This window comes from Grampus griseus (assembly GCF_964374135.1).
Source record: "Grampus griseus genome assembly, chromosome: X".
Lineage (NCBI taxonomy): Eukaryota > Metazoa > Chordata > Mammalia > Artiodactyla > Delphinidae > Grampus > Grampus griseus.
Genome location: NC_138999.1, coordinates 93,409,295 through 93,425,355, shown reverse-complemented (window position 1 = coordinate 93,425,355; position 16,061 = coordinate 93,409,295). Strand labels below are relative to the sequence as shown.

Below are 16,061 nucleotides of genomic sequence, written 5' to 3'. Positions count from 1 at the left end.
TCAGGCAGGAGGTCATGGATCACACTCGAGAAATGATTATTTGGAGAACAGGCTGTTCTTTCAGAGTTTCAGGGATTATCGCTTTTCTAAAGGTAGGAAGAGGCCCTTCAGGATCTTAGGGAAACTCAGAGTCACCTCTGTTGATCCAAAGTCTCATTTCCTAGACCAGAAGCATGGAAGGTATAAGTGGCTGGGCTATAGTGCTAGTGACTCCTTGCTATCTCTTCAAAGATGCTTTGCTGAAATCTCTGTCATCGATTTATTGGGCATTTGTCTCTGTGTACAAAAGACAGGGGAAAGACATTCTGGTGAATAGTATGTTCAAGTGGCTTGGATTCCGGACTCTCAGTTGGTTAGTGTAGGTCAGTGGTTCTCAACTCTGGCTGCACATTAGACTCACTGATGGCTGGGCTCCACCCCAGAAGACTGAAATCCAAATCACTAGCACAGATGTACTTTGATGGAAAGTGAACCTAGTTCATTCGAGTCTGTTCTCCGCAGGCCTTCTGATTTCCTCCATGGAGCTGTTCAGGTCACGAATTACCGCTGGCAGGTCTTCCTTCTTCTTGGAAAGATGGCCCACTTAGATTAATGTTGTCTTTTTTTTTCCTCCAGGGGACTCTGGTTTTTGTGCTTGTGATGGTGGTGTCCCAAACATTGGACCACCTGGGGGGCCAGGCCTACCTGGACCACCAGGTCTCCTGGGCCTTCCGGGCCTGAAAGGAGCAAGAGGAGATCCAGGCTTTGGGGGTGCACAGGGCCCATCAGGGGATCCAGTAAGTCTTACCAAACTTTGGCCCTGAGGGAGCAAATGGGAGCTTTTAAATGCCCCTCACTCCTCACCAATCACTTTCCTAAAACACATAAAAGAAAGATGGGGATGAAGCAGACCTTCAAGGTTTTGATCCATAATATGAAGAAGTCTATCTAGGTATCTTGAAAGTCCCTTTCTGCTTTAACCTACCTATGTTCCCTCCCTTCCTCCCTCCCTTCCTTCCACAAAATTATTTACATTTGCCTAGAACTGTGCCAGGCCCTGAACACAAGGTTCCCATCCTCAAAGATTTCAAAATTTAGAAAGGGTAAGGAAATAAATGGGCAATTATAATCCAAGATGACGACATAATCCAGTGTCCAGAACTGTGCCATAATGTACCCACGGACCTGTTTTAGGTCAGACCTATGCGAGGCGCCAGAATCCTATGAAGTCTGCGTCTCCTCATCATTCCCTTCTGTCTTTTTGTCAGGGTGTATTTGGGCCTCGAGGTCTGGAAGGCCCCAAAGGAAAGAAAGGGGAAGCGACTCTCAGTACAGGATCAGGGATGCCAGGAGATCAGGGTGATCCTGGTCTCCAGGGGCTCCCTGGTGAGACAGGAGCCCCAGGCAAGGACGGAGTACCAGGTTTACCAGGCCTGCCGGGCTTTCAGGTAAGTCGATTGTTCCTGGGTAAATAGTGCTGTAAATCCTCACACCTGACTTGGCAGGTGGGCGGGTGGGGAGTAGCTGATGGCTACTTCCTGCCTCTGCCACTGACACTTTTGTCTCTGTGCTTTTCCTTTCTGTGAAATAGGAATCTGTTTCTCAGAATGGGTCATTGGCTCACTTGATAAACGCTAGTGACAACTGACCACATCACTTAAAATGTTTCAGCTTCTGAGGAGCTTTCCATTGCAAGTAATCCAGCTGCTTTCTATGACCCCCCCCCCACCAGAGTTGTCCTTTCCCCTCACCCACACCAATCTAGAACCTTTTGCATTATCAGATCACTCAGGGTTGACAAGCTTCATTCCTATTAACTCGACTCAGAAGAATTGATTGGAAAACTAGAGTGACAGAGAATTTTAACCAAAAAATAAAGCCCTGCTCATACTGGTTAGGTGTTTCCTTCCTATGGTCAGAGGGCTCTCCAGATAAGTCTCTTAAGTAATGATTCATCCTTTCCTATGTGTTGTCTAGGGTGATGGTGGACAGGGCTTCCCAGGTGAAAAGGGGTTACCAGGACTTCCTGGTGAAAAAGGCCGCACTGGTCCAATTGGCCCCCCAGGAATTGGGCTACCAGGATCTTCTGGACCTCGTGGGCTTCCTGGAGATAAAGGAGTAGATGGATTCCCAGGGCAACCAGGCCCCCCTGGGATTCCAGGTGAGTCAGGGAATATCAGATGGCTTTGGGCTTGGAAAACTGACTCCTTGAGGGTAGATATGACCCAGATGCGTGGAATGTGTCATAAGAAGGCCAACTGGAATCACTACTTTCAATCCTCTTGAGGGTTTTCATGTGGAAAAAGGATCATACTGTGGTACAGTTACACAGAACAATATAGATTTCAGCCCTACTAAGTGAAAAACTTCCTAACAGAGCAGTCTGAAAGTATAACAGAATGGCCTTGGGAGGTTATGAGCTCATAATCCCTGGAAGATTTCAAGCAGAAGCTGGATGACCATTTATTACAAGTGCCATGGAAGGAATGAGTGGAAATTGGACAAGAAAGGTATCCTCTAAGTTGTATGGTAATATCATCAGTAGGGAAGAACCTTTCCTTAATTCATGAGATCTCAGATTGAGAAGAGACCCTAGTTCTGTCTAGTCTGATCTCCATTTCATACCTTAAATCCCTCCCATTTATATAACTTCTCTTTCTTTTTCTTTTTTTTTTTAACATCTTTATTGGGGTATAATTACTTTACAATGGTGTGTTAGTTTCTGCTTTATAACAAAGTGAATCAGTTATACATATACATATGTTCCCATATCTCTTCCCTCTTGCGTCTATAACTTCTCTTTCTACTTGAATTTTAGTAATCATAATGAGTGACAGCCCTGCTTATAGATCAAGGTACTATGCTATTAACTTGCCTTCTTGCATACAGCTAGAACAGTTCTCCATCCTAACTTCTACGTTTCCACAACTTCTATGTTCCCATTAGTGGTACCACACTTCCTGTAGTCGTCTGAAGTTTGAAAACTTGAAATTCATCTCATATTCTTCATTTGCAATGCCTCTTATCTTTGTCCCTTCTTCTTCTTGGTATTAAGCTCATTATCTCATGCCTAGCTAACACCTATATGCTTGTTGGAATAGATGGATGGATGGATGAATAGATAGATGGATGGATGGATGAATAGATGGATGGATGGATGGAAGAATGACAACTTCCTAAGTAGTTTTTCATTTCCTACCTCTAGACTTTCCCCACTCAATTCCACTATGAACACTGCTGCCAATTTAATAATCTGTAAAGAGCTGATTCCATCATGTTACTCCCCTAGTCCAAAGCCACAAATGTTCTCTACTAAATAGAGGATAATGTTGAAACTCCTCAGTCTAGAATTCAGAAGTCTCCAAACATGGACACAACCAACCTTTCTAACCTGACTTTATCTCATACTCTTCATGATTAAAACAAAACAAAACACTAAGACAACTGTACCTTTCACTGTCCCCATAAACAATATATTCATTTCTAACTCCACGATTTTGCCCATGTTGCCTTTTTCTTGAATACTCCTCCTTTTCTCTATGTACTCACATCCCATCCAACTTTCAGGCTTCGATATAGGCCCTAATTCTTCCACTAAGCTTTCTCATGACCCCTATGGTATGTCTTTGCCAGTTAGATTACATATTTCCTTCCATTAATGCTTTTACTTTTTCCAAATGCATTGCAAGCCTCTGGATACTAAGGAAGGTGAGTAATCCTTTTCAGTGTTTCTCAACCTGCCTAGTATAGTGCAGTGTTCCACAGGAGACTAATATACATTTACAGAGGAAAGGGCCTTTTCCATAACCAAGGAGCTTTTTCTTAGACCTATTTCTCCTCTTTCCACCTCGTCACCTTGAAGAATTACAAAAAAAGAAGACAGATACCAGGTCTTGTAAAAATTTATTTCTTTTAAAATGTACTTTTGTGAATTGGTCTAATAAGGATTACAGTACAAGTTAAAAATTGGTGATTCAGGATTCTTAAACCCAAGTCAGTATTTCAGTCCAAGTCAGTATCCCCATTAAGGCTGTGAGGAATTGTGTCAAACAAAACCATTCGGCCTTTTGGAAGTCCTGGTGTCAGCTATAGCTTTGCTTCCAGCTCTGTTCCCAGAGACATTATTCATGGTCATTCCACCGCCCCTCCGCCAATCGGGTCTTCGTTCTAGTTCAACCCATTTTGCAGGCAACTAGGTTTTAAACTGCGTTATATTAACATGGTGCCTGTAAACTTAGATATGCTCAAATCTGGATATTATCAACATTCCAACTGCTTGGAAACAGAAGGAAGCCCACAGGAACATTTCTGTCCCAAACTTCACTATCCCTGGACCCAGAAAGTTCTCAGGAAACTAGTGATCTAGAAAGCTATAGCCTGGGAGATGCCTTATGCAGAAAATGTTCTTGTTGCAGTACCAAGACTTTCCAAAAAGTTACTTCAATTAAGAGCATTAGCTTTCTTTTTCTCTCTACAGCCACCAAATATAACTCCTCAAACCTAGCTTTGTTTCCACACAATTGTAAAAACACTTAACTTGTGGGCCCTAAACATTTGCATTATGGCCATTACTGTTGCCATGAAAGATGAAGATGTTGTTCCTAAACGTACTCACTCCAACTGGTCGTGGCTCAGGCTAGGACAGCTACGTTGCCAGGAAAGGGAATGAAGTAATCAGAAGCCTTTCAACCTAATAGTGTGAACTATTACAAATCCTGGGCAAGGAGACAACTGGCTGTTTCCAGAGAGGCTCTGATCCAGATGCTCATAGTAATCAATCACCCTGGTTATCACTGCAGCGGCTACTGTGTCCTTGATCCTGTGTGGATGCCAGCTTTCTCGACTCAGTCCAGACAGGGAATTTGATCGGTGGGCTACAGACGAGACTTCCCTTGGGCCTCAAGGAACTTCTGTCCCGGTTTAATTTTCTTCTTTACTTGTTTGGTCTAGGTGACTGCTGCTGCAGGGAGAAGGTTGGGCAAGGAGACTTAGACACAGAGGGAGGTGAGAGGTAGTTAGGTCTAGAGGTTCTCAAACACCAATGATGGCAACCCCACCCCTTCCTTTTTGCTCACTTAATCTCAGACACTCACAATGGTCTGAGTACCACACTGGAGGCCCGGGCTGGGGAGGGGTGATCCTAAGGCTGGGGTGCAAAGACTCACGCTGACACCGCTGCAAAGTCTCCTTAGCACGCCTCTCCTGGGAGGGAGGACAGAGGAAGTGGGCATGCAGTCTGTGTGAGGGGCTGGCTCCTTCACTGTGCATGTTGATGGCTTGGCTGATCTCTTCCTTGAGCATCTTCACTTATGAACTTAACTGAGGCCATGACTTGCCTTGGGAGGTACCTGGAAGGAGCCACACATGTCTGATATTTATTCATTGGAACCAGAATCAACTGAGATATTAGAAACTTGATAACCAGAGGTGCTTTTTTATTCTGAAGATGAATTTTGTCATTAATGGGGAAAATTCTGAATAACTAGGTCATTTGTTGCACTTATAAAACAGAACAAGGGTAGAGCTGGTTTCTGCTTTGTTGGGGAGAAGGCTCGGAATTCAGGGATGTAAAATAAAAGACAGGAATGTAAAGTAAAAGAGTCAGGTAGCAGTATGACTTGAAGTCCTTACCTTCTCACCATTTTGACCCTCTGCTTGCAATACACAAATGTGGTGTGTTGTACAGGACTGGTCCGAGGCAAAGGGAAGTATGTCCTTGATTTCCTCTGGGTTCTACTCATCTTCCCTTTTCTAAGTATTTTTCCTGCCCTGGAACCTTTCCAGATGCCTGTCCTTGGCCCCATCTTCTAAAGATTTTGTTTTGCTCTGGCTATCACAGGTGAAAAGAATCTATGAAACACATATGATAAATTGAAGATGGATGGCTTCATGTTTGGACCTGGCCCAGAGAGATTTGTATTTTTTTATCCAGTTTGTTTTTTAAGACATAAAGCAATGGAACTACAATGTTTGACCCATTAGAGTCAATCAGCTACTGAAATAGTTGGGGCAGGAGGGTTTTCTGCAGGGTCCCTCTCATGATACCATCTAGCGAGGCAGTTCTTCAGCCTAGTCCAAAGCCGAGCACAGGACTGGCAGCCCTCTCCCCATATAGCATCTCATCCATCATAAAGCATGTTTCCGCAGTGGGGAAATAGCCCTCCAAAATAGCTCCATCATTTCAACATCTGGCAGGATGGAGATGGGTATGACTACCTATGGAGGAAGATCAGGCTTGTGGCCATCTTCCCACCTGTGAAAATATAACTGTAGGAGCCTGAGGTCTAGAAGGCAGAGAGTTGCTGCCCAGGCTACACAGTAGTGTCACTCACCTGACTGAGGTAGAATGCAGGGGATGGCCTTGCGGGGGCTCTTCTGAATACTCCTCCTTAAGTAAGATACTAAAACACTGGTATTCACTGAGCACATCCCAGGGTGCCAGGCGCTGTGCTTAGTGCTGTTAACACTATTCCATATAATCCTCACAAGCACCATATGACGTAAGTAGCTCCAATTTTACACATGAGGCTCAGAGAGGTTGAGTATCTTGCTCATACAACTAGTTAGTAGCAGAACTACGATACGAGCTCAGCTCCGTCTGGCTTCAGAGCCCAACCTCTTAACCAATACATTATACTGTTCAATTCCCAATTTTGATTTAGGACTAGAACAGGTGGGCTAAAATGCCATCAGGCCTTGAAGTTGGAAAATGGAAGCGGGACTGGAGGAGGAATGCTAGCCAGTTCAGTAAGCAGTCTGAATCATAGGTTGTATACATATCTTTAAGAGATGCAATTGGTGATTTCTTTTACGTACAGGCAAAAGCTATAGCAGTTTATTAGAACTGTGGACTCTGGCTTAAAGTAGATCTCAGGGGGTTGTTTTAATGAATAGGCAAGACTGATTTTAATTAGCAGTTGTTTATAAATGGCATTTGAAGGAGCCAACTAACAATTTGGTCACTGGTATCTTATTAAACCTCCCCCCTGTGATCTTACAGACTCTTTATTTGTACTCTGAGTGAGCAAGGAAGAATTTGCCAGGGGAGCGGCTCCGCAGGTCAATTTCAATGTCTTGAATAGTGAAATTGACTACCCCTTCTCCCTGAGTAGCAGAGTTGACAGTTTCAAATGAGGAGCTGAGGGAAGGGTCACTGTCTGCCATGGCCAAGAGAGTGGCCTTCAGTGTTTACCTGGTACAGACATATGGGTCCATCTGACCAAGGACAATCAATAGGTTTCAGGAGATCTCAAATAACACGTGTCAAAAGAACCCAGTGGTTTGGGAAAAGCCTCATTCCAAGAAAAGAGCAGTCATCTGAACTTGAGAGGTGTTGGCTTCAAACACTCCAATCTAGTGATGTGGACATAATAATAACTAACACCAAGCACGCATCCCAGGGAGGGGCTCCATCTGAAGGCAGGGTGAATAGGCAACTGCCGTTTGCTGCTCTTCCTACACAACAGGAAACTTTGTTAGAATGAGATGTCCTGACTTGGACACTAGGGGCATTCGTATCTGTGAGAAATTGCACTAGGAGTAACTCCCGAGAGCTTCTGATGCTACGATTTTTCTGTATGGGCTCCCAGCTTCTGGGTGGGAAGAATAACTTAGCTGTTCCATTCGATGGAATGGGAGTAAAGGCGCATGCTAGGGGGAACTCAGGGGGTTCACCACCTGCTCACATGTTACCATTTACAGGTATCACCTTGCCTTGTATTATTCCTGGGCCATACGGTCCATCAGGATTTCCAGGAGCTCCCGGATTCCCAGGTATGGAATGAGGCCAGAAAAAGCCACTGAGCACACTTGTAAGGGCCATGCACCAAAGGAAGCTGAGGATAGCCTGGTAGCATTTGGGGATCCACATTCCTTCTGAGAGGGCGGCCTTGAGGACTGAGGAAATAGAATGGCTGCTAGAGAGGGTCGTGTGGGGAGGTGAGAATAAGAGAGATTCTCCAAGAGCTTAGAATTTTGTTTGTTTTTCGGCTGCACCGTGCAGCTTGTGGGATCTTAGTTCCCCAACCAGGGATCGAACCCATGCCCTCGGCAGTGAAAGCACGGAGTCCTAACCACTGGACCACCAGGGAATTCCCAAGACTAGGATTCTTGACTGGACGTCACAAATCATAGCTAGCCACACCGACTTTCCTTTCCCCTTACCACTCATATTTGGGTTTTCAGGCCCTAACGGGGCCCGTGGCCTCCCTGGGACTCCAGGCCAGCCTGGATTGCATGGAAATAAAGGGGAGCCCGGAAGTCCAGGATTGGTTCACCTCCCTGAAATGCCAGGTAAGAAAAGGAGCTTCTCCTCACCTGCTTCTCCTTTTGTGTGAGTGTGTGTTCGGATTGTGGTAGCCATCCACCCACTATAGGAAGTTAGGTTTGTGCTCTGGTGTAAGTGGGACGGTTTTGATTTCATACTCAGGCAAGAGAGCTTAGAGCTATAGAATGCCGGCATCTCAGAGCAGTAACGGCCATTTGAGGAGGAAACTGAGGCTCCTATGGAAGGTGACTCACCTGAGATCACAAGGTCACTAGTGATAGAGCCAGGACTCTGCCACATGGTCTGACTGCAAGTTCTATGGCAGTTTCCTGGATCAACTCCTTAAAGGTCAGAGAAGGAGATTCAGATGAGTGAGAGGGAAGTTGTCGTATTTCAAAGACTTCGCTCACACCCTGTCATTCCAACCTGAGCTTCATTGTTCTGCACTGCACCAGTGGTTCTCAAACTGTTCCCTCGGCCAGAAGCGTCAGCATCACCTGGAAACTTGGTAGTAACGCAGTGCCTTGGCCCCTTGGCAGAGTTACTGATCAGAAGCTCTGCGGGTGGGCCCCGCAATCTGGCTTTTCCCAAGCACCCCTGCCCCAGGAGACTCTGATGCACGCTCAGTTTGAGAACCACGCCTGCTCTGCAGCCTGGGGCTCATCTGAGGCCACATTCCCTTGGGCTTATCAGTGCTACAGATCCGTCTGCCACCCAGAAAGAGGGAGGCGTGACTTGGCAGGAGTTAGATGACTCCAGAAGAGACCAGGCCTTTGACAGGAGGTCCCGGGTGTAACCTGTGCTCTTTGGCCACTGTAGGCTCCCCAGGAGCGGGTTGCTGAGCTCTGCCCGCTGAGCTAGAACCTCCTCCAGGGCACACGGGGCAGTGCCTGCCACTGGGCAAGTCTTCCCAGGACCAGAGACTCCTGACCTTTAAGGGAAGCGACACACATTACTAATATGTTAGCTTTTGTAGTAGGGAAAAAACCTGTGTCAGAGTCCTCTCCCCAAACCTATCACTTCTAAACCTCCATGGCCTTTTATTTTTGCCTCTTTACACTTAGGATTTCCTGGACCTCGTGGAGAGAAGGGCTTGCCTGGGTTTCCTGGGCTCCCTGGAAAAGATGGCTTGCCTGGGAAAGTTGGCAGTCCCGGCTTCCCAGGTCCCAAGGGAGCCCCTGGTGACATCATTGGTGCTGAAAATGGTGCTCCTGGGAAGCAAGGCCTACAGGGACTGCCAGGAGACAGAGGATTTCCTGGAGACTCTGGCCTTACAGGACCCAAGGGTGACTCTCTTTGCCCCACTTATCTGACAGTCTACAGAAAACCTTTCAGTAACTGCTATACTTGCATGAATACCTGCGTGACTCTGGGGTGATGGATTAATTAGGGGCTTGAAATGAAAAGTCATTGTGTTCTGTCCTTCCCTTTGTGGAACTTTTTCTTAAATCACCTGCGTCCATTCTCCTGTCTTAGTAATTCCAGAAGTATCTATAATCCATAGTCAGATTTCTTGCAGAGCCTGTGATGAGCCACAAGGCTTGAGCTGACAAGACAGTGGCCCGTGGGGTACATCCTGGGCAGGCTCTTCCGCTGGAAGTTGGTTTGGTAATCGGTCCCTGCTATCAGTCCAGGCTGTAATTGTCTGGCCCTTCCTTTCCTTAGGTTTGCTTGGGAAGTCGGGCTTGCTGGGCCCCAAAGGTGATCGGGGCAGCCCTGGAATACCAGGCCGCGCAGGACAGCCAGGCCCCCGGGGATCTGATGGTCTATTCGGCATCAAGGGCAAACCCGGGCTCCCAGGAGCACCAGGCTTTCCAGGCACTTCAGGTAGGTCCTTCGGAGGAGGAGCCCCATCTTGACAGACTTAAGCTAAGCCCTCCCCTCCGCCCCACCCCCACCCCCACCGCAACCCGGTGCCCTGAGGGGCAGTAGCAGCAGTGTGACAGGGTCAGAGTTGACAAGGAGACTGACTTTCCTAACCTCTCAAGTCGCCCTCGCAGTGCCAAGCCAAACCAATCGCTGCAGTTTAGCCTCCAAAATGTGACCCCACAGTATGCTCATTCCCCGCCCCTCCCCCATGGCCTCCGTCCCCCTTTTCAGGCTTCAGCCTCCCTCCTGCCTTCCTGCCCTCCTTGTGCAGGTGGGCCTCGCCCCTCTCCACCGCCCTCACTGGGGCCGGGCGAGGAGCTCAGGCGGAGAGGGTGACCACCGTGCTGGCAGCCTGCCTCTCGGGCCAGCAGGCCTCTGAGGACCCAGGGCCAGAGTGTCTTTCACTCCACAGCGGGGCCTGACGCCCCCTGGTTCCAGCCTACCGTCTGCAGCTTGCCTTTTTCTCACACCCCCCTCTTCACCCTGCTGTCCGCCCCGACTCCCAGCCACGTGACTGAAGTTGAGTTTTTACAGAGCCACTAATATCTTTTTTATCCCCTTTGTCCTTCTGTGTTTCTGGGGTCTTCACATAGGCTGTCCAGGTGAGAAAACAGCACACAAGCTCACAGACTAACACTCCCACTAGCTTGGCCTCTTGGAGAATTATCTTACTATACACTATAACCTGGCAAGGCCAGGGGTCCCTGAACTCATGCTGTGGGGTTGGCCCCCATTGAATTTCCTTCCCTTGTTGTGGAATCCCCTTCACAGCCTCCCATTAGAATCCTGGGGCTCGCAGCTACTTGATGCTTTTCAATCCATAGAAGGCCAAGTCAGCCATTCATTTAGGTCCTTGGGGGCCCAAATACCTCTGTCGTCACTCATTTAATCCTTTGGTTTTTTAATTTCCTTGCTTTGTACCTGAACATTCCACTTTGGCAGCAGCTCAGGAGCTTAATCCCATTGAGCAACTTAAAGCCTGGTGAAAGAAGTTTCAGAATACCTAGGATACCAGATGGGCCTTGGGGATTTCTACAGTACTTGGCACTAGGGGGTCTTTCAACCCTAATGCCAAGGAACTGGCTGACTTAACTGCTTGCATGAGGGATTAAAAGGGCAGCCCTGTATCCATGGCTCCCTGGGAGGCTGAAACAATGGCTTGGCTTTAACCTCTACTTCACCAATTGGCTCAGGAAACAGCCATTGTGGAGTGATTCAAACTGGAAGTACCAGGAAACTAGAGTCCAGTTGCCACCCTGGCTTCCCAGAGCTCCATTCAGAGGCTAAAGTGTGAACCACATTCATGAAGGGGGGAGAGTTATCATCAGAAGGGGTTTGCTCCCCCCCCCCCGCCATCTACAGTGCCATGTTGAAAGAAGTTGCCATTGGCAGGGCGCCCTGGGTGGTAGGTGCTAATGCTTCAGCCAGCTAAGAACTCTGCCTGTTAGCAGCCTGCCTAAGCCATTGTTAAAGGGCAGTTTATAAACGCCAACAAGCCAACCAACCAGAAGCCATGGGAATGGGCAGCGGCCCAGATCTGGACAGTCTCACTTGACAGCTGTCCTGTGTTCTCTCCTGTACTGATTCAGGACATCCTGGAAAGAAAGGTCCAAGAGGCGATATAGGTCCCCCTGCATCAGCTGGAAAGAGAGGCCTGCCTGGGCTGAAAGGCCTTCCGGGATCTCCAGGGCTAATTGGCTTTCTGGGGAACTCCGGCTTGCCAGGGGCCACTGGACTGCCAGGCCTGCCAGGTCCGAAGGGTAAGTGAAGGTATCAGGAAGGCACCAATGGGGGCCAAAAAGGAGCTGCCGTGCTGCCCAGCTCGCCCCCTCCCTCCTCTCTGCCTGGGAGAGGGGAATGGGGAGGGAGGTGGGCAGGGCTTTTTTGGCAAGATAGTTGGACAAGGCTAGTGCTAAAGGAGGAACCCCACCCAAGGTGATTCGCCTTCCCTGCCTGCTGGGTGGATCACTGGGCTGAATAGCATGGGCAGGGAGCCCAAGACAGGAACAGCCACACCAAGGTTACTCATTTGCACAACTTCTACCATAGAGCCTGATAGCTCTCAATTCCTGTGACTGTCCTGCTAGACATCAGAGGTTGGGCAGCGGGGGAAAGTGACTGGTCCAAGGTCACACAACTGGTTAGCAACAGCACCAGGCTAGAGCTCATCTCCCTGCCTCCTGGCCATAGGCTTTTTTTATTCCTCCTGTGCCAAACATGAGCTCTAACTTGGCAAATCATAAGAGAGGTTCCCACCTCTTCTTTCCTTTCTGGTGCTTAGTACAATGTCCCTCTTCAGGGAAGTAGCATAACATGTATTGACTAAGAGCTTGAGCTTTGGGGTTAGAGAAGCTTGGGTTTGAATCCCTTCTCTGCAGCTTCCTAGCTGTGTGACTTTGGGTGAGTTAATTAACGTCTCTGAGCTTCCATTTTCTTATATGTCAAACAGGGATAATAATAGAAGTTCTTGTTTCTCAACAGGTGAGAAGGGGTCTGTTGGACTGATAGGTTTTCCAGGGATTCCAGGTCTCCCTGGTATTCCTGGTGCAAGTGGATTAAAGGGAATTCCTGGGTCGATGGGAAGAGTTGGACCATCTGGACAGGCTGGTAGCCCTGGTGAAAAAGGTGAGCTGGGGAATCGAATTCTGGAATTGCCACCCATGCTTCCCAAGGTACATCTTGTTTATCAACTTTGTCATTCCTGTGGCTTATACCAACCCTGTGTTAGATAATAATATTTGAGGTTTCTGAATGAAGTCCTTTTAAACCAAAAGACCTAATCACTCTGAGTTACTACTGCGCGTTAGAAGCCTGGACACACATTCCCGATGCTCAACGGAGAAGGGTTTTGAGTAGGGTCTAAAGTTGCAGGTGGACCTTGAGCTTGTCAAAGGAGGGAGAGGGCGTGCACATTAACGCAAAGTTTGGGAAACAGGGGCGGGGAAGAAGGTGGAAAAGCCCAGAAAGGGGGCCTGGGGTGGGGCCGGAAGAGCTGATATGAGCGGTCAGCCCGTGCCTGACCTCGTGTCTAAGCTCCCGCTCACACGGCTCTCATGATCTCCATCCCTGCAGGAGACAGAGGTGACCCGGGGCCAGTCGGAGTACCGAGCCCCAGACTTCCAGTGCTGAACCTGCACTTCACAGGAGACAAAGGCTCTCAGGGCTCACCTGGATCCATCGGATTTCCTGGGCCCAGAGGTGCTGGGGCAGGGAATGGACAGGAGAAATGCCCGAGACAGTTTTTATGACCAAATTCAACTTCTTTCCTGAGAAAAGGCCCCACAGAACAAGAACCCCCAGAGCAGCAGTATGGGTGGCAGCTGGGGATCCACGGAGGCTGCCTTCCCTGGGCCTGAGGGGGGCCTGTACTGTGAGCCTGCCAATTTTCATTGCCACCGTGGAACTCCGTTTTTGAACCACGGGCGGCTGTATCCCTGGAAGGGCCTGGCAGACAGTGGGGATGGGCACTGAGTGGCTTTCCCAGTGAGGCACCTCCCTCTATCCCCACTCCTCCCCCTAAGCTAACTGTCCCCAAGCTTGCGCTTTGGCCGCCTGTGACCCAGGGCACGTGCACCTTGGGGAGAAGACTTTCTCTTGCCTAGAGTCTTTCCCCAAGACTTTTGCCTCTTTCCCAGGTGACAAAGGAGAGGCTGGCAGCCCTGGGCCACCAGGCTTGCCTGGAGCTCCTGGCTTCCCCAGCCTCATCAAGGGACTTAGTGGGAGACCAGGCTCCCCTGGCTCCGCAGGACTACGGGGCTTACCCGGCCTGAAGGGGTCCCCTGGAATCACAGGTTTCCCAGGAATACCAGGAGAAAGTGTGAGTCTGCCCACCTCTTTATCTCCCCACCAGGGAATCGCCTCCATAGCAGGGGGATGTGTTCCTATTGCCCACCTTTCTGATCCCAGCCCACTTCCCAGCCCTCTTGCCCAGCTCCCTCCCCCAGCTCACCCCAGACAAGGCCCCTCCTTGAGTCTGCCAGGTCTTCTCACCCTTTCCCAAACATCCCCTCTTCCTTCCGGGGCCCTTGTTCACCTATCTTCCCCCACGTGGCAGAGCGTCCTCCTCAAAATTGCTGACTACCTGCCTATCCTTCAGGCCCCAGCCCAGGCACCCGCCCCTCCAGGAGTCCCTGAGCTCCCACCCTGCTGGCACCCTACACTTCTCACTGTTTACACTTATCCTAGTTGGTTCTGTGTGGGTCTGATTTCCTCGATGAGACTGTTAGGACTTGAGAACAAGAACCGCCTTGCATGCTTTTTGGCCTGCATCCCACCGCCAGCATCCCACGTTGAGTTTGGGTCAGCAGAAGAATTCGGTACAGACTATTTGATGTTTTGATTTCAGAAAGGTCTTTGCCAGTTGTTGCCTCTTGTGGAGACAACAAAGACTCAAAACCAGCTTCTCTGGGTTCTTAAAAGTTTGGGTGGTAGAGTAGGCTTAGCAATGAGAAGACGTAGGCTTGAATCTCAGCTCCATCACTCATTAGCCCTGTGATTTTGTGCGTATCGCTTAACTTGCCGGAGCCTCGCTTTTCTCATCTGTTAAAAATGGGAATAATTTCCAAACCTTCTTCAGACCATAGTGAGGGTTAAGTGAGCTGATGTGTGTAAAGCAGTTACGTTGTATTTGGCACATGGTAGGCTCTGAGTAAATAGTAGCAATAATAGTAGTAGTATTGAAGGGACTAAATAAACTGTATCAAAGGACACCTGTGTTCCCTGCAGACAAAGTCCCTGTCCTTTAAAAGCGTCAATCCAGCTTGTGGAGAGAAAACACCACACACACACACACACACACACACACACACACACACCTGAAGCAATTGCAAAATAAACAATTCTCAACCTGCTACTTACACACTAGGAAGGATAGAATCAAAGTGGGACAGCGTTCTGGGAGGGGTCCCAGCATGAGCAGAGGCTCAGAATAAGTAGATATGGCAATACGCAGAAGAGGCCAGGTGAATGCAGGGGGTGTCCTGGGTCGTGGTCCAGTGACCAGAGTGACCCAAGTTGGACTCCTACCCAAGGCATTAGGTAGCGTATGTCCTTACTGGGTACATCTCAAATGAATCAAAACCATACCAGATGCCAGGGAAAGAACTGTACCAATGGCAGCTGACACGCCCATTTCCCAGACTCAGATAGTGTGTTGGACATTCGCCAGTGAAGGCAGTTTTTCTTGTGAAAATCACGGAAATATTAGACCAAATTCAGACTCCAGTACCTGTATGCATACAGCCCACTACCTGGTGGCAGAAAGACTCTGTTCCTTGTGAAACCTGTGGCAGAGAGCTAGCCCCACGTTGGTGAGGTCACACTTGTTCTCGTGCATAATGGCTCCAGAGCTTTGGCATGGGCAGTGATAGCCAACTGTATGTAGAGCAGATCAAATGCCTGGCCTGACTGTTAAGTTTCGTATTTTCTAAGAGACTTGCTAGAACATTCACACCTTGATTTCCCAAGGTACCAATTTTGATAGGCATTGGGAAGTTATGAATGACAAGACCAGGATTACTCTGCAGATCGAATCCCTCCCCTATAACCCGTAAATACGCATTTCCGCCCCCTTGCTCATCACCTTCCCCTCTGCAGGATGCCCCCCACCCGTTTGCCCCTGCCACAGACCACTCGATGGACATCTCTCCAGCAGTGGCTCAGGGAAGGGAAGGGGAAGAGAGGGTGGGAGGCCCTGAGCGCTGGGCAGAAATACTGACTCCCGTCTTGCTTTGAAGGGTTCACAGGGTCCCAGTGGAGCTCCTGGGCTCCCAGGAGCATCTGGTCTCCCAGGTTTAAAAGGTAAGGAGCATTTTCCCCTTTAATGTGTTTTTCCAGAGCAAGGTGGATTTCTAACAGGCCCAGGGCTCTCCCTGGGGGAGACATTGTGTTTCGAGGAAAAGGAATCGATTTACATTTCCCCTTCGGCTGAACCCCCTTTGCAGTCTTT

At 48.7% G+C, this 16,061-nt stretch overlaps 1 protein-coding gene across 1 annotated transcript in view; it reads left to right on the top strand.

Moving 5' to 3' along the window:
• COL4A6 (collagen type IV alpha 6 chain) overlaps positions 1 to 16,061 on the top strand; it is a gene marked incomplete at both ends in the record, with an annotated part of 281,869 nt that overhangs the window by 248,143 nt on the left and 17,665 nt on the right. Inside the window, 13 exons of the mRNA XM_082646879.1 lie at positions 616 to 776; positions 1,248 to 1,427; positions 1,957 to 2,140; positions 4,930 to 4,983; positions 7,681 to 7,752; positions 8,164 to 8,271; positions 9,310 to 9,531; positions 9,911 to 10,072; positions 11,704 to 11,874; positions 12,596 to 12,739; positions 13,187 to 13,312; positions 13,750 to 13,931; positions 15,850 to 15,913. Of these exons, the coding sequence (XP_082503005.1) occupies positions 616 to 776; positions 1,248 to 1,427; positions 1,957 to 2,140; positions 4,930 to 4,983; positions 7,681 to 7,752; positions 8,164 to 8,271; positions 9,310 to 9,531; positions 9,911 to 10,072; positions 11,704 to 11,874; positions 12,596 to 12,739; positions 13,187 to 13,312; positions 13,750 to 13,931; positions 15,850 to 15,913 (1,830 nt within the window). The remainder of the gene's footprint in view (positions 1 to 615; positions 777 to 1,247; positions 1,428 to 1,956; positions 2,141 to 4,929; positions 4,984 to 7,680; positions 7,753 to 8,163; positions 8,272 to 9,309; positions 9,532 to 9,910; positions 10,073 to 11,703; positions 11,875 to 12,595; positions 12,740 to 13,186; positions 13,313 to 13,749; positions 13,932 to 15,849; positions 15,914 to 16,061) is intronic.